The sequence below is a fragment of the Nipponia nippon genome, unplaced genomic scaffold, assembly GCF_047370975.1.
Source record: "Nipponia nippon isolate SJK-2023a ecotype South Korea unplaced genomic scaffold, ASM4737097v1 scaffold_3, whole genome shotgun sequence".
NCBI lineage: Eukaryota > Metazoa > Chordata > Aves > Pelecaniformes > Threskiornithidae > Nipponia > Nipponia nippon.
This window is the reverse complement of record NW_028262347.1, coordinates 99291480-99309515: the sequence shown is the minus strand read 5'-3', so window position 1 is coordinate 99309515 and position 18036 is coordinate 99291480. Positions and strand designations below refer to the sequence as shown.

Here is an 18036-nt window from a genome sequence, read left to right as displayed (position 1 = left end):
TTCTGAATTAATCTAATTATTTGGCCTGATGCATTTTTCTAATTTCAGGGGTTAGATTCAGATGCACTAACTCTTGTTGAGCAGCGTGGTACTTTGCAGGCATGGCTCTCTGACTGATGAGGCTGTGTGTAGAGTAAGGCACCAGGAAGGAGCAGCAAGCATGTCACAGCCTGACCTGTAGCAACCCAATGTGAAATGGAAGGCAGCGTTCCCACCTCGCGCAGTCATAAGTCATCCAGGCCTCACAGGGCCTTGTCAGGACTATAAAGAAAAAGTTAAGGGCTTTCAGCTTCCAGAGGTGCTTTGCATCCCCTGCTGAACCGCCGGCTCAATTTTGCCGTCTCAAGTCTCCACGCAAGTGGCTGTATTGTGTGTATGTGTGTGGCTGCATGAATGGTTACTGTAAATGTGTGTTGATATTTAAAAGAGCAGAGGCGGGGGATGATAGCCACCTGCTAGCTGCAGGTGCTGTCCAAACCACCAAGCTGATAAATGGCTTGCTGCTTTCACCTTTTGACTGCTTCACCTGCATCTGCTCACCTAGAATGGCTTCAGAATGCTTCTGTGTTTTCAAACCGTTTGCCAGAAAAGAGCCTTCCTTCTTTTTACGGTGAATTATGAATTTTCTAACCGCTTCCATTCTTCCTCTTCAGTTTACATTGCTCACAGCCTGGTACAGGCAACATCCAGTACTGAAACAATGCTTGAGGTAATTCTTTCTTGATAGGGAAGGGCTAGGTATGGATGCTCTGTGCATTTGGAGTTGGGAGAATCGAAGCTTTCCAAAGGGTTAGAGAACATATTCATCTACTTGGAAAGAGTGGAGGGAAACAACAGACTTGAGAAATTGTGGGGGGGATAATTTTTGGAGCTGTGTATTTTCTCTGTAAGGTCTGAATGTTTGGAGTCACGCCATTAAGAAGTAGCTGGAAATAGTCTTGCAAAATGCTTCCAAATTGACTTTTTCCGCTTTTGCATTACATAAATACACCCAGTGATTTGGATGGGACTGTCTTATGTATTTGTTTAATGAAATACATGATGGAGCCTTAATTTATGCCAATACCATTTAAACTTCTTCAAATAACGATACTAAGTAGAGGAATGTGTTTGAGGAAGGCATGCATCACATAGGCAGCATCAATCAAAAGTAAATTACTGCTAGCCATCCAAAGTCAGTATTGGTATGCACACTTACTACACCACCCTCTTTTTTTTTTTTTCCCGTGTTTTCAACATAAACACCTTAGGATACATGTACACAACATCGGCTTTTAGTTTGCTTTATGTCAGTGTGTGATGTACAGAGGTAGTTATTCTTTGTTTTCTTTATAATATGTCTTCATATTTCCTTGCTGACTGTAAGTGGTCTTTGTGTCCTTCCTACCCGTCTGTCTCCTTTCCTTGCTGTGCCATATTCCTTCGTGGGAACAGAGAGCGGATTGTGTAGAGTGGTTTCTACAGTCTATGGAAAACACAGCACAAAAGGCCAAGGGATAACTTGGTTAAATTTTGTGTTATAAAATTTTCTAATAGTAATGCATTTTAATATCTGTTAACTAGACTAAAAACTAATTTTAAGTGTTTAAGTTGAAACACTTTGGTCAAGCACTTTAGCCATATGAAGGTGGTGCATGTATCTCAGCTGGCGAGGCATTGGTTTTGTTCCTCTGGAAAAAAAAAATCTCAATGAAAAATGAGAAGTCAGTTGTTTCCTTCTAAATGTCTGGGGTCTTTAAAAAGAAAACAAAAGCAGATCTCTGAAATATTTTTGATTGTCAGTAAGAGGAAACAAATTTTGACTTTCAGGTGTCGCGTTGGTTTTTTTGGTGGTGTGTTTTTTTTTTTTCTCCAAATTAGTAATCAAGGCCAAGGATATTTTTAGTGGAAATTTGCCCATGAATAAATAAAACTAAAAATCCATTTGATCTGTTATTTGTGAATAGATTGTCGGGGATTCTTCCTAGCTTACCGAATTGAGAAAAAATCAGCTGAAGTCCTTCCTGGAGCATTTTAGTGTTGCAGGAAACTGCTAACAGTGTTCCATCTGTTCTTGCGATTTTATTTTTAAGGAAGTTGTTAGGTTTTGTTTATACTGATAGGAAAATTATAAAAATATGGTGAAATTCATGCCTGTTCCATAATATGAGCACACCGAAAAGGCGGTTCAAATTCAGTATTTGCACTGCACCATGCAAAAGAGTCTTTTTCTTAAGTAAGAGTATGCTTAAGTTTATGGTGGTGCCCTAATCAAGAAGAATTGCTAACTAAATCCATATTAATAATTAAAGCTACGTGAGTGGTATTCATTTGAGAAACCCAAGTAAAAAGAAAAACTAAAACTGAATGAAAGAAGCTAAGCTGCTGAACTTGTGAGACAATATGGGCCTAAAGCGCGCGTGTTGGTGCTGCAGTTACCTAGGGCTTTGTTTCCTGTTCTGATTGTGGGATTTGTGATATTTTTCCACTGCAGACAGATGAGGTTTTAAGGGAAGAAGAGGGGTGAGGCAGGAGCAAGGAGCCTTGTTTGGAGATTGTTGTTTTAGTTTGTATTAAAGTAGTGTCACCTAGAGGCTCCAACCAAGAATACAGCCACGGGGTGCTGGGCACCCTGAGCACACACACGCCCAGAGGCAGTTGTCGGGGCAGAGCAAGGTGCAGAGACAGAGAGGTGCCGGCAGGCAAGAACGGATCAGGAGCCCCAGGTTTGGGCTGTATTTGGACCTTTTGATTTTTGTCCATGGCAAAGGAGCGTTTGGCCTGGGTGGATCTCTGACACCTCACTCCTTGTTGTCAGATGCTCTCCTCTCTAGGTGTCCATGGGTGACAAAAGAAGACATGAAAGAAATGATAGTCAGTGTTACACTGGCGATTACCTGCTCATCTTGGCGTTGAAGAAGTTATGATAGAGTCTGTAGATTTAAAGGACTGTGCGGACTCTGTGTGTCAGCTACCAGTCAGGTGGGATGACTCTGCTTCAGAAACATTAAAGACCCCTGTAAAACTGCAAAGCTGGCTTCAGGGTAAGCAACAAAAACTTTCATTGAAAGCCCAGTTGTGGGAAACTTGATTGCAGTGCTTGGAGTGAAAAGGTTTTTTGAGAAAGCCAACATCTGGTGCTTTTCTGCAGTAGCTGACAGATTTTCAGTGTTTAAAAGGGAGATAGATGCCTTATAAAGGTAGTGTTTTAGACACCTGGCCTTCTCAACAAGTGATGTGGAAAATCACCGGGAAGGTATAATTCCAGTTTTTACCCTCCTCCACAACATGTAAAGTACCAATGCTCTAGGGATGCGTACTTCACTAAGCCATCTGAATCTCTCCTTCCTCAATCAATGAAGACATGTAAACAGAGTATCAGATAGCCATACAATTGCTTCAATGACAACATAAATATATTTAAAATACAGCATTTTGAAATAATGCCACAAATCATGTATAAATTACAGCAATTCACTAGTATTAATTTATGGAGCTCACTTTTTATTAAGCAACTTTTATTAGAATTAACTAACTGTGTGTGTCTGACATGAAGTCTCTAAAAATATCCGTCTGGTTCTGTTTTCCTAGTACTGAGATTAAGAGAAGCTGTTTAGACCTAAGTACAAATGTACTTCTCCGACGTGAGTGTTGTATTACCGATGGTTTCAGTACATTTACCAGCAGCTAAGAAATCCTTCCTCCTTATTCCTTGATTGCAGTTTCACTGCATCATAGTTTGAGAAGTAATTTCCCTCCATCTCTTCCTCTTTGCTCTATGGCTTCCTCTGCTGTTTGGCCTTTAATGCTGACCAGTAGTACGTATAGGTTCATTAACACTATTATAAATTTAGTCAATACTCTTCTAGTGGACTCCAGCTGAGCCCAAACTGACTCACTGCCCTCCAGGGTGTAGTGAGAGACTTAATTACCCTTGTACCGTTCAACAGGAACAATGTCGTGGGCAGCATTTCACTGTGGCTAGAGAGGTTGAAGCTTCTTTCTGTATTGGCTGCCATTTTCAAGTTTAGAGAAAGGGGTTTCAGAATAATTCACAGCTCTGTATAATAACAGTGGAAAGCCACTGCTCTTTTGCAAATGAGAATTGGATTGGTCACGTTTCATTATGGTACTTACATGGATTTTCCTTTGATGGTGGGAGTATTCCTTTGGGTTGTCTAAGGACAGAAACGCGAGTTGAAAGAGTGAAGTGGAGGGACAAGTAATCCTTTAGTTGAGTGGCACGTGTTTCAGCATCTCCTACTGCTTGAAACCAAAGAAGCCTTCACGCAGTGGAGGAAGGGTGGGTGTTGCATCCAGTACGACAAAAGTCGTACTCAAACATGCGTGTAATTGGTGATGGGCCAGAGTATCATGCTGCGGAATGCCAGCCATGAGAATGCCACATATTTCTCACTGGCATAACTAAAGTGAAGTTTGAGTGAAGCGAGGTCTAGCGCAGTAAGTGTATATTAGGGTGTATAAGTTGATGTTCTGCAAGGCACATCCGTCACTATTTCAGTGTCGCTGTAACTTCTGTTATTAATGTTGTCTGCGATTTAAAGCTAAGTCCTGTGTTGGATAATGTAATAGTCAAGTGATTCAATGTGCACAATGAATATTTCTCAACAAATCTGTCCCTGGTCTTTTTTTCTGGTTTTCATGTGTTATGCTGGGTCCTGGGCTGGAGGCTTTCATCGTATGTCAACGATATGGTCTCTTGAGGTGTCACCCATTTTAACTGTAATACAGTAAAAATTGAGTGATTTACTTTTCTTTGTAATTAGATGAAATGATTGTATAGTCTTTGAGAACCTAGTTCAGCCTTCCACTAAACAAATGCTATGACTCTACCATTGGAAAGTACAGATGAATAATATGTGCAATCTCTTGTGTGTACTGTAAAGGAGAGGAACAGGTAAGAGAAACATCCTTCGGAGGCAAAGAAAGTGAAGAAATGGTGCAGGCTAAGGCATCGCTAGCTCAAAGTCTGAGTATGTGTGCAAACCGTATGGCATTATAGAAGAACCTTCAGTGACTCTGTGGTTTGATTCCTGCCTGTCATTACCCTTGTTATTTACTCATACACTTGCAAAATATTTGCCTTGTCCCTCAGGTTTTATTACCTGTCCACAGCACATCAGTGGGGAATAGAAAGGAATGGCTGCAGTGAGTCCTTTAACTGCTTATGTCATGGAGAGAGCTTCTTTGTAGTCATTCAAGTATACAAACACTCATGTATGCCATAAATATCCAAACAAATCACAGAGCAGACATCATCAAAAGCAGTCAGAAAAGGAAGTAAAGTAGGAGGCATCATTCAGAGCAGGAGAAAAGAGGAAGGTTTCATAGCAGTCACAAATTCTGGGTTAGTCATCGTTTGTCTCCATGCTGGTGGAGGGGACTTGCTGAAGCATTGTGTCACTTGCAAATGTTAGTCGCTGAAGCCATTGTCTGAGCTTCTGAATGAAGGGGGGAGATTTTCATCCTTCTAAGAGAAAATATTAAAAAAAAAAAAAAGGGCTAGGAGGACTTGTTGATTGCAAGGTGTTAAAGACACCCTTATTCACACATTGGTTTATATGGATGTTGTCAAGGTAAACATTACACGTCAAGCATCTTATAGAGAATTACTATTTTCCATTAATTTTCCCTAATTATTTGTTTGGGGAAATTATTCTTTTCCCTAATTTAATTAATTTTAATTTTTTTGTTATTTTATTTCTTAATTCAGTTTGGGTATTTTGAAACAAATAGGTCAGTTCAAATTCACAGTTATGTTCTAATACAATGCTGTTGTGCTGGCACAGCATTAGAGAATTTGTTTGAAATTTCCTAGTTGTTTGTAAAATGTATTCACTGTTTCATTTTACCTTACGCAGTTGCTGTTGCTGTTACTAGATTATTGGTTACTTGGGACATAGGTAGTCTTTATCACACGTGCGCATTTCTTCATGCAATGCAATTCCTATTCTTAAATGATTTACACTAGGTGTTATGAACGGGCTAAAGAATGAACACGTAGGTAGTCCTTGATTTTGGCTCACAGCACAAAAGGAAGGAGAAGCGGTCCAAGCCTGGAGTACTGTCTGGGGACACGGGAGAGTCAGCTCCCGGGTCTGCCACAGAGCCCTTTTTAGGACTTTGGCAGGTTGGTTGTCTCACCCTGTCTTGTATGAGTTAATTGTGTGGCACTTTATGGTGCAGGCTTTTGAAGCACGTGGATACAGCGCTCGTAGAGTCTGTATGGATTCTTTAGGCAAGGTAGCCCTGTATAGAATTCCAGTGATAGCTGGTAGTCCAGGCAAAAACGCAGTTCTTGATACAGAATACAAATCAATGGCATTTGAAAATGAGAGCGCAGTGTGTGTGGGTATTAAATGGTGTATATATCTAGAGGAGGAAAGATCACATGTGTATATGTGTACATATATGCAAATAGAAATCTAATTTACAAGTTAATAGTATGAGAATGAGCAAATTTCAAGTGGGATATATTTTGCAGTTATGGGATTAATAGTTACTTTCACTGGATTTAACGTATTGCATCAATTACCCTAGATGCGTACCTATCCTGTGTTCATTTCGAAACCACTAATGCTTTTGCATGAAAAGAACTGTAAGAAATGTTTGCTTGTATCTGTGGACAAAGGTAATGGAAAAAACCAATCCTCTCATCCACATATTTATCTGAAAGATGTGTTGTATATCTGCAGTTGATTTTCTAGAATGCTGATTAGCTAATACTGTTTTTGGCATGCAGCTTATCCATCGTGTGGGAGAACACTATCTGAATTTCAATTCACTTTTCAAAATGATGTTGAACTGCTATTCCTTTAAAGGCTTTTCTGGCCATTTGGGGACCCAGTGCAGACGGTGGAGCTGCAGTCTGGTCTCAAAATCTAATTTAATTGATATGAGGCAGCTGAAGCAGTGATTGTTGAAGAGCTTGAGATGGCTTGCAAAAAATAAGTGCTTCTGAGCAACTTGCTTAGTGTCCTTGTTTGAAACTCTGCCCCGAGTTTATTTTTACTTTCGTTGGTAACAGACATTTATGGTAAAAGCCCTGTGCTTCAATATAGTTAAGGAATTCATTAGTTCTGTGTGGTTTTGATATGATCATGTTGCTGTTAAAGAAACTTTATGCCTGAGAGTACTATGCTAATAATGGAAAGAGGAGTGGAGAGCTAAGGTGATGCCAGGTGTTAATCGCTTTGTCCCTGCCAGCAGCTTGCCACTGTTTAAACTTCCAGAATCTCACCCTTCTAAACCTTTGTTTTTTGCAGTGATGGGTCTTTCCCTTACGATTCTGTTCCCTGGCAGCAAAATACCAACCAGCCTCCAGGCTCCTTATCAGTGGTCACCACAGTATGGGGTGTGACTAACACCTCTCAAAGCCAGGTAAGCTTCGTTTTTATGCTCCCTCCCGTGTAGATACATGTTATGGCTAATGTTTGCAAAATGGAAGGCTTTCTGTAAAATCCTCTTGGGATCAATAACAGCGTCTGTGGTCTCTTTGTTGTATATGCTGCATTTTTTTTTTTTCCAGTGTGTCCTCTTTGGTGGCATTGGAAAGGAGGCGTCTGAGAGCTTGAGTCAGTAACTCCTTTAGCTGCATACAAATGTCAGGCTTGGGTTTAGCACGTATTTTGCACTGTATGGTTTCAACACTAAAAGCATGATTTTGGGGTAATCCTAAAACTCTTGGGAATTTCAGATTGAATTTGAAGAGTTGTTTTATTAAAAATAAAATTTCTAGCTAGATTCACCAAATGACAGTTATTGTTGATTTTACTCGGGGTTGTGTCGTACTTGTGGGCTGGTGAAATCCAGTGCCAAGTCCACCCCCACGCTGAGGTGCTAACCACCAGCTATAGGCTGTGCTCTTTTCAACCTCTCCTGTTAATACTGCCTTACTTTGCAAAAATATTTCAATATGCCTTGGAGCAAAGACACGAGCTCCTGGCTTCCAGGTGAGACCCATACTTACTGGATTTTCATTCAGTTCTCTCTGCTCTTACATCTCTTTTTATTCTGCAATGTATATTGAATTATGCTATACAAAAAGAAGCAGCTTTAATAAAGGAGATGCCAATTATTTGTGATAGTGTGCTCTCCAAGAGATGTGGCACAAATCAAGCTCTCAGGCAGTCTAGCCTTTTCTTATACTATGGATGAAGTGCTCTAAACATATCACCATCTTTAATGAGTGCAAATGGTACATAAATCTAACTTGTCTTTTCTACCTTTTTCAAATCAAGTGACATTAGATCCCATACAAAATCTTCTGTGGATTTTTTGAAATTATTTTAATTTTGGTCAGAAAATTAAAAACAAAGTTGTTATGGATCGAGCCGTTTGTAAAAGAAATCAGTCAGGGTCCAAGTCATATAGATACTCAGATGGCAGTTATGTAAGCACTGGTTGTGGCAAAATCTTTCTTCAAAAATAAAGAGAGGAAATAGTTACAGAATCTATAACATCATTTTTTATTGTTGATTTCTTTTTAACACCTTAAAAGAAAAGATATCCCATCTGGGAGTGAAACACCTAAGTAAACAGGTAGGTCTATACATTGGCCAGAAAATGGAAATACAGTTTCTTGTGAAAATCTTTCACATTTAAAAAGGCAAAAGGAAAGAGGGGAAAAAAAGAAAAGACTCAGAGTTTAGTTCTATCATAAGAACACTGTAATGTAACTTGAACTCTTCATGGTGCTTCAGAGGAATGTGCAATAAAAGAAAAAAAGTTCTTTGGTAAAAAGAAGAAAATGCTTCTTCAGAATCACTGCAAGGGAAGGGTGAAACTCTGAAACGTGAAGCTTGGTTGTAGCTGCTCAGAGTAGATTGAAATGAATGACAGGATTTCCTGTAAGTCTTCATGCTCCCCTAGGGAAAGGAATGAGCCGGGCTCACCAATTCCCTTTCACAAATTCCCAAAGCCGTTGACTTGGTTTTCTGCAAAAATCATGACCACTAAATATCTTCCCAAGTAGGAGACACATTTCCATGCAGGTGATCCATGAGCAGCCATACTTACATCTCAACAGAAATCATAGCAATTTTGATTCAATTGGAAAAAAAAAAAAGCTTCAAACAAGCAAACCAAGTCCTTTTAAAAACAGAACAGATGACTCTTTTTCTAAGAAGCCATAAAAACAACTGACAGACTTCTGTATGCTTTAGAGTTAGATTCAAGAACAGGTTAAGCCACTGAAATATATTCTTTAACAGTTTTTGCATCTGTACTACCCTTTACCCTTTGTATGCCAGTGAGACTGAATATTTGCAAGTTATTTCCAAGTCCTACATAAAACAAAAAAAGAAAAAGCATGTACTTAATTGGATGAATTTTTCACCTACAGAGGATGGTTCTAGCAGGTCTTTATCATAACTTTTTTCATAAGCATGTTAGTTTGGGTTCCATCTAGTTAAAAATCTCCTGTGAAGGATAATTAGAGATCAGAAACTCTTGTTTGTTTGGAAATGGCAAAAGAAAAGGAGAAATCACCAGGAATGTGCACGAGGTATCAAGAAGGTGTATGTTCATTAGAGTTCAGAGTACAGGGTGTTTATATTGTAATTTATCGGTTACAGTAAATCAACTTAATTTGCTTGATGTAGTTCAAGGTACAGCCCCTTATTCTTGTGTTTTTACTCACAGGTGCTGGGAAATCCAATGGCAAATGCTAATAACCCTATGAACCCAGCAGGAAATCCCATGGCTTCTGGGATGACTACCAGCAACCCTGGAATCAATTCCCCTCAGTTTGCTGGACAGCAGCAACAATTTTCAGCCAAGGCAGGCTCCACTCAGCCATACATACAGCAGAGCATGTATGGGCGACCCAATTATCCTGGAAGTGGAGGCTTCGGTGGCAGGTAAGATTTACTTGTGCGAGGTGGAAAATGGATGTAAATAGTTGATGAAGCTTGTTTTAGTGACCTGGCAGAAGTGTCATGGGCTTATTTTAATTATATAAAGTCTCAGTAGCTATTTTATGCTGGTTAAGTGAAGTGCATACTGCTTTTACAGCTTCGGAAATCAGCTACCCAAGCTGCAATGAAATTCATCACAGTAAATGGAAATGGCTTAGGTCAATCAATTAGCTCTAATAAACCCCCAAAATAAAGTTTTAATTAAGAGAGATTGTTAAACAGACCACAGGCTTAGGAATGATTAACATTTAATAAGGCCAGGATGTGAAAGGTATTGATGGTATAATTTCTACATGCGTATGGAGGAATAAGCTTGAGTATTAGGCAAAGTAGGTTCCTATGCAGTGGGATGTTTCTGCCCAAAGACTTACTCCGCAGCAGGAATTTGAAAAGAACTGGGGGTGAGGATGTTTGTTAAGAGAGATGGTCAAGCTGTGTATTTATTTTGGGGAAGTAAATGCTGCATTAGTGAAACAAGCGAAAGCTTATAGCCTGGGTTTTGTTACATTTTGACTTTCTGTGTCTATGCTTTGTAAACAAGGCTGGTAAGTGCACTTAACTGAAACCACTATTTATGGTCCCTCTGCAAAGCCTGCTGAAAAGGTTGTTAGCATAGTCAGTCTAGTGTGAAGAATATAAGCCTGGGACTCCGGGGACTTATCTCTCTTTTCATCTCTGCCACTGATCTACTGAGTGACTTTGAACAAGTCGGAAAGTTTCTTTAGCTTTGTATTAACATCTCTAAAATGGGCACAGCGTACTGGACCGTATTTATAAAGATAGCTGATGTCTTAGAATGGGAAAGGCATGATTTAGCTTAATTTATCTTATGATCAATAGGAGAGCTGGCTAGGAACTGCAAAATACGTTGTGTGGGATCCAGTAGAGCTGATTGCATTGGGTTTCTCCTGGCCTTTCTGCTGAGGTTCAGGGAGGAATGCTTTTACAGCGTCAGGAACGCTTGGCATAATTCACCACTGGGGCAGATGAATGCGCTGTAGTGGAGGAAGCTCTCTGTTCATGCTGCTGTGCCGTCTGCCCCTACGCTATTGGGAAACAGAGCATGCATTAACTTTCAGGATTTCAATTCAACTTCACAGTAAGCTACCGAGCTGCAAAGCAGTTCACTGCCCCCAAAACAACTGACGGTGGTACCTTGCAATCCCGGTGGCAGCTTCTATGACTGTTGCACCTGACCAACACTTGTATCTCATGTACACACCTAATTCCCCATCCTGCTGGCTTTCATTAGGCATTGATATCTGATTTTGGAACAGTTCCAGGTGAGGATCACACCAATGTTCAAAACAAAATCCACCAGGCGTGTCTTAATTCTCTCTCTTTTTCTTTCTTTTCTTCCCTGTTAGTTACCCTGGAGGCCCAAATACCCCTGCAGGAATGGGGATCCCCCCCCACACGAGGCCGCCAGCTGATTTCACCCAGCCAGCTGCAGCTGCTGCCGCTGCTGCAGTTGCGGCTGCAGCTGCTACAGCAACAGCTACGGCTACAGCCACTGTGGCAGCCCTTCAGGAAACGCAGAATAAGGACATGAACCAGTATGGACCGGTAAGAGAGTAACCTTTATGTCTTCATACCTGCCTGATCTGGACCATTACAGGGAATTGGGCTGTCCTTCTTACTCCCCTGTTTATTAGGGTGCCTACTCTATTTTATTTTTTTTTTTTAATTTTTTTTTTGTGCATGAGCATGGTTTGGTTATAAATGCTTACGAGAAACTGCTGGTATGTGTGTATGTGGGTATGAGACGGTCTCCCGTGTTTTTTCTGATAAATCTTGCCCAAGTGTATTTTGTAGTTTGGAGGTTGCCCCTTAAAAGAATTGAAGATTACTCAAAGTTACGGCAGCATCTGACATGATATATATTATGGCTGTCTTTGCCAGCTCTGTGAACCTCTAAATTTGAGTACCCGGTGAAATGTTCCAGAATCTTGGAATAGGTTTTGTGCCGCTTGGGTAATTGTGTATTTTGCCAACTACAATTGGTTGGTTGTTTTTTTCCCTTCAAACAAGGAAACAACAGTAGAAAAGAGATTTGCTTTTTAATAATATTGGCTATGAGAACAGCTATATGAGACATGCATTTCTGGTGATCCATAACCTCCAGCATGTCATGACTTCATGTAATAATTTTTTGTTAAAATAAACAAGGATTTGATCAATTCAAGTTTTTTTTTCTCCTTAGCTTTTTTACCTCTCTGAGTTTTGAAGTATTTGGGCCCATATGCCAGGTGATGTAAAGAAGCGCAATGTCTTAGAAATTGTAGTGTTGTGCTGTAGTTACACAGCCAACTTCCTAGCCTGTTACCTTACAGTAATAGACTAGCCAATTTAGAGGATTTAATTGCTCACCTTAGACTTACGTCTGTCTTTCTCTCTTACGCCTTCTACAATTCCAGTTGAATTTTTATTATAAATAACATCACCGCCCATCAAATGCTGGAGAACATTGAAAGAAAATGCGACATAAATCCTCCCCTTCTTCCCTCCCCCAAAAGCATGTTCAGCTCCCTCCTCCCATTTTAAATGCATGTCGCATTTTATTCTTTTTTTTTTTTCTTCTTCTTCCGTTGAAGGTTTGTTCCTCTTTCCAGATGGGTCCAACTCAGGCTTACAACAACCAGTTTATGAACCAGCCTGGTCCTCGTGGCCCTGCTTCTATGCCAGGCAACATGAACCCAGCAAGCATGGGAGCAGGAATGACACCTTCCAGCATGAGTGGGCCACCCATGGGCATGAACCAGCCTCGGCCTCCTGGAATGAGTCCCTTCAGCACCCATGGGCAGAGGATGCCTCAGCAAGCCTACCCAGGCCCACGCCCCCAGTCTTTGCCTATACAGGGCATAAAGAGACCGTACCCAGGAGAGGTAATAAAATAAATTATATTTCGCATACACCGTTATTTTGACTGAAAGTTGCAGCATGCTGGGTAACATGTGGTGTGCATCCCGGTACGATAGCTACATCTTTGTTCAGCCTTGGTAGGAATACTGCCATTAAAATATGAGCAGCAGCAGCTCTTTCTTTATAGCTTCTAAAGTATTCAGGGTGGCCCTTGCTATGTTAGTCAAGATGACAGTCATTAAAACCAAGAAAGGCCCCAAACCAGCTGAGCCCTCAAAATGTCACTTTGAGATTCTCATGCTAGGTGGTGAATTCATAGACCATAAGCAGACTTCCTTCACAGGAGTGGATTTATTTAACGTGACAACTTAAAAGAGATGTTGAAGGTGAAATACTTCATTTGAGCCCAGTACATAAGTGATCTGCATTTTCTTGGATGGTTTTATTGTTCTAAAGAAATACAGGGCATAGGTTGTATAAACACCGATAGTAATAACATTTATTTTAAAGACCAGTTGCTTTCCAAACTTCTTGAGGCTTGATTTTCATAGGCACTGAGATGAATATAAATCATGTTGAACTCAAATCCCTCTGTGTCAGCATTTATCTAATATAAGTTTATTTGGAGTGTGTTTTTTCTGTGTAAGTTCCCATGCTGTTATATGAGATCTGAGTGGCTTTGTAGACAAAATTACATTGCCATTGACTTGTATTATGACCTTGGGCAAAACACTTAGGGTCAAAATTTTAAAGAAATTTAGAGAACCAAAGATGTAGACAGACGAGCTTTTGGATTTTTAAAAAGCACCAATGTATTTTACTATTCAGATTGATGTGAATTGGGCAGTGGATGCTTTTGAGAATCTCGCCAACTCTCTCTCAGCATCTGTATGCACCTAAATCTCTTTACAAATCTAGCCACCAGTTACTAGCTTCAGAGGTATTTTCCTGGTAAAATTTTGTATTAAACTGAGACTACAACAACAGCTATAACTCCAGGTGTAGAGCTTTGAATATTATGATATTGCCCTGACTATAATAATGGTAGTAAGAGCTTATAGAAAACATGCAGCAGAGTACCATGGTATGCAGAAAATATAGCGAACATTTAGTATTGAGCTACATTTCTTTCCTGAGCTGCAAACTATTTTTTTTAAATAAAAAAAAAAATCAGAAATAAAAAAGTCGTGTGCTTTTGCAGGAGTTGCTTCTCTGGGAAGGCTTTTCACGCTGTAAATACTGCCACTTACTCTACAATTAAGAAAACACAGAATGTGGCTTGTTCAGATAATTTTTATTTTCAGATTTCATGTTTTAAGGAAGACTGTAAATCCTTTTTTGTTGCTTCAGAAGCAGGTTTTTCATTGTAAGTGAATATGAACATGTTCCCAAGAAGTCAATACTGAACAGTTCCCTAAATGTTACATGCTTGCTGGTCTGGAATTCTGCAGATCCCATAGGTGCTATTTGCTTGTTGTTTTTTGAAAGCTTCATTTATGGAAACTTCTTATTAATCAGTTAATTTTTCAGATTGACATTTTATTACATTTAAAGTTCCAGTTTTCATGACTTTGATTCCAAAACTGCAGCACAGTACTGGCTAGCACTGGCAAGGTGTTTATGACTAGTAATAGCTTCTATTTACTTGTTAGGGTATTGCTAAACCCTTTAGCACAGGGCCAGCATAGCAGTTGTGTTGAGAAGACAGACATGAACAACACAGCTTCTATTCTCTTGCCCATTCCAGAATTTTTTTTATGTTACTTTTTCCTTTTGTGCTTTCATTCTCCATCTGGCAAAGGAGCCCCGGGGATGGGGCTGGTAGCACTTGCAAAACCACAGAGATTTTGTGAACATTGCATCTGGTTGTAATCCTGGTTTCGTCAAACACGGTGCCCTTTGACAGCACTGCAAGGCTGAGTGTATGTGTGTGTTAAGGTACATGGTTATTCTTATCCCACTTTGGTTTGCAGGACTTTCATGCTTTTGAGCGAATATTCACCTTCAACCATCAGGGCCCTGGTTTAGGCATGAGTGGCACTAAGTTGAGGAATATTCACCTGGAGAGTTTTTTTTGTTTGTTCTGATTCCACTACTGAATGTGTATGCTAATAATCAATTCAAGACAGCTGCTTGCATGAAACAGATCTTTGTCTTCTTTCATCTCTGTCATGAAATAGCCAAATTATGGAAACCAGCAGTATGGACCAAATAGCCAGTTTCCAAACCAGCCTGGTCAGTACCCCACTCCCAACCCTCCAAGACCCCTTACATCTCCCAACTACCCTGGACAGAGGATGCCAAGCCAGCAAAACACAGGGCAGTACCCTCCTCCAACAGTCAACATGGGGCAGTATTACAAGGTAAGAATTTTTAGGTTATCTTCTTGCGTTCTGGTAGACATTTATGAATGAAGTTACATTAATGACTTCATAGATACTGCTTTTACATAATTAAAGGAAAAAGAGAAAAAAGCACAGTGTTTTTACTAATGTTTTGGATATCACAGAATCAAGTCAATCAGCCAAGTTGCATTGTAACTTCAGAGCAGTTCATAAAGAAAATTGAATGTTACTTCAGCTCATTAGAGGCTTTTACAAGAAAATGTTGGTTTTGCTTTAACTATGGCATGTAAAAAGAAGTACCTAATGGGATTCAGGTGTAATATTTTCACCTATTCACGGCACCCTGCAAGAATACAGCTTTGGAAATTTGTATTAAACAAGTTCCACATTGCAGCATCCCAATTTCAGACCTACAGTGGTCACTGTTGGATTAAGCCAGCTGAAACTTAAAAGCTGTTCCAGCTGTAGAATTCATCTTTGAACTGATGATTGCTTGACATTATCCGCCCTCTCCCTCCCCTTTTTTCCTTCTTTCCCCTCTGTGCTGCTTGTTTTGGGCAAGAATTAGAATTGTTGAAATATTACCTAAAACCTGTTTTATGGATACATCTTGAGCACTTAGAATTATCCAAACTGAGTTTGTACTGAGGGCCTGCTGAGGTTTGACGTCTTTGAAGCGCACACGAAAGTGATATTTTGTACACAGGTACTCCAGTGAGTATAAAAACGGGGAGGACCATCGATGTTCTGACCTGCTCTTAAAGCATTAGCTGTTGAAGTCTCTGGGCTACATTCTGATTTTGAACGTAGGCTGAAAGAATCTAAGATGCACATTGGTCTTGAACTGGAATTGTTCTGGTGTGATTCACACAGAAAACACCATTGAAAAAACAGGGGAAAAAAACCCTTTACTGTAGAGCATCTGTTCTACATGTAACCGCGCTGTCCACTGTGGTACCCAAAGGGGAGTGCCTGTTGCATCGTGGCAGCTTTTCCGGAACACTGCCAGGAAGAACATGAGGAGGAGACAGATCTTCAACTACTGTACTTCCAGTGCAGTCACTTATGATAAAATAACAGCAGAAGATCTCTGTGAAGTTTTTAAATGACAGATTTTTTTTTTTTAATACAGTTTTACATGTGTTTATTTTAGATGGGGTTTAAGTTTTTTGTTTACAGGATAGTTCTAACAAGGAATCTGTGGTCTTTCCAATACTATTTTGTATTCAAATATCAACCGTTCTGGAAACAGTTAGAAAATATGAGACCTTGTTAAGAAGAGAGATTATCCTGGTGTCCTGGTTTCAGCTGGGATAGAGTTAATTTTCTTCCTAGTAGCTGGTATAGCGCTGTGTTTTGGATTTAGGATGAGAATAATGTTGATAACACACTGATGTTTTGGTTCTTGCTGAGCAGAGTTTACACTAGTCAAGGACTTTTCAGCTTCTCGTGCTCTGCCAGGTGCAGAAGAAGCTGGGAGGGACAATAGCTAGGACAGCTGATCCAGACTGGCCAAAGGGCTATTCCATACCATATGACGTCATGCCCAGTATTTAAACTGGGGGGAGTTGGCTGGGGGGCAGCGATCGCTGCTTGGGGACTGGGCATTGGTCAGCGGGTGGTGAGCAATTGCATTGTGCATCACTTGTTTTGTATATTCTTTTATCATTAATACTATTATTTTCTCTTCCTCTGCTGTCCTATTAAACCGTCTTTATCTCAACCCACGGGTTTTACTTTTTTTTTTTTTTTTTTTTTTTTTTAATCCTCTCCGCCATCCCACTGCGGGAGGGAGGGTGAGTGAGTGGCTGTGTGGTGCTTAGTTGCTGACTGGAGTTAAACCATGACACCTGGCTAGGGGAAAAATTCCAGCTTGCCACAGAGAGGACCTAAACCTTTGGATTGTAGTGATTGTGGAGATAGTAACTGTATGCGTTAAAGAAAAGAGCAAAGATGGTTGGAAATGTAAATGCTTAAGATTTCAGAATGCAGCTCTCTTATGTACTGTAGAGTATCCTAGGCCAGCAGCGCAGCATTTAGATACAGAATCAGATTTGAAGTCCTGATACTTTGGCTGTCTGTAAAGATTTTCATCTTCTGACGCTCTGATGTGTATGTGCTTATGGTACACGAGCTATTACAAGAGAGTGTCATGCAACTGCAATTTTGCTTAATGTCAGCTTCCTTCATTAATAATAAAACCAAATAAATAAACAAACCATCATTATTGGTTTATTCTGTTAACTGCAACCATCCCCTTAATTACAAGAAACAAAACTAACGGTGTTTTAATACTGTAGCTACTCTTTATACTTAACTGTCCTTTTTCTTTTAGTTTGTCTTATTCAGCAGCAAACTAAGAACAGAATCAAATTGTAGGTACACAGAATAAAAGACATCCCCTGACCCCTAGAGCTTTCATTCCGAGTAGATGAGTTGGACAGGGGTGGAAGAAAGGATAGATGGAAGTAGAAGGGACACAGACATTCTAATTGCATGTCTTTGGATTTTGTTTTTCATGTAGGCTTTTGTACACTGGGGCTATTTTGGGAGGAAGCCAAAGAGAGAGAAAGGGCTGGGTGGGTTGGCATGGTGTGGAAAAACTGAAGCGAATGGCTGGTTGGTTTTGGAAAGAGAGCATTCAGAGGAACGCGATAAGCCCCTTGGCAGCCTTGCTTGTATGTGGTCATTGCCTGAATTAAGCTGGCTGGTCTGCTGGTTTCAGTTCCTGCTTTGCTCTCCTAGTCTCCCTCTTTCCAAAGGCCTCATGGGATGTCCTGTGGTTTCTTGTCCTTCTGGAGATAGAGGGGCCTCCCTACCTTCTTTGTAGTCTTTGGTGTTTGATAGCGGTACAGTTCACAAGTCGTCTTATTCTTATTTTCAGACTGCAATAACGATGTGATGTTATTTAT

At 40.2% G+C, this 18036-nt stretch overlaps 1 protein-coding gene across 11 annotated transcripts in view; it reads left to right on the top strand.

Annotated features, from left to right (window-relative positions):
* ZMIZ1 (zinc finger MIZ-type containing 1) overlaps positions 1-18036 on the top strand; it is a 364625-nt gene that overhangs the window by 318713 nt on the left and 27876 nt on the right. For 9 of the 11 annotated variants that reach the window (XM_087765607.1, XM_087765611.1, XM_087765613.1 and 6 more), the window contains 5 exons: positions 7266-7380; positions 9643-9860; positions 11285-11483; positions 12512-12802; positions 14960-15142. In XM_087765607.1, coding sequence (XP_087621733.1) covers positions 7266-7380; positions 9643-9860; positions 11285-11483; positions 12512-12802; positions 14960-15142 — 1006 coding nt within the window. The remainder of the gene's footprint in view (positions 1-7265; positions 7381-9642; positions 9861-11284; positions 11484-12511; positions 12803-14959; positions 15143-18036) is intronic. The other 2 variants (XM_087765617.1, XM_087765610.1) reach the window with 1 other exon arrangement.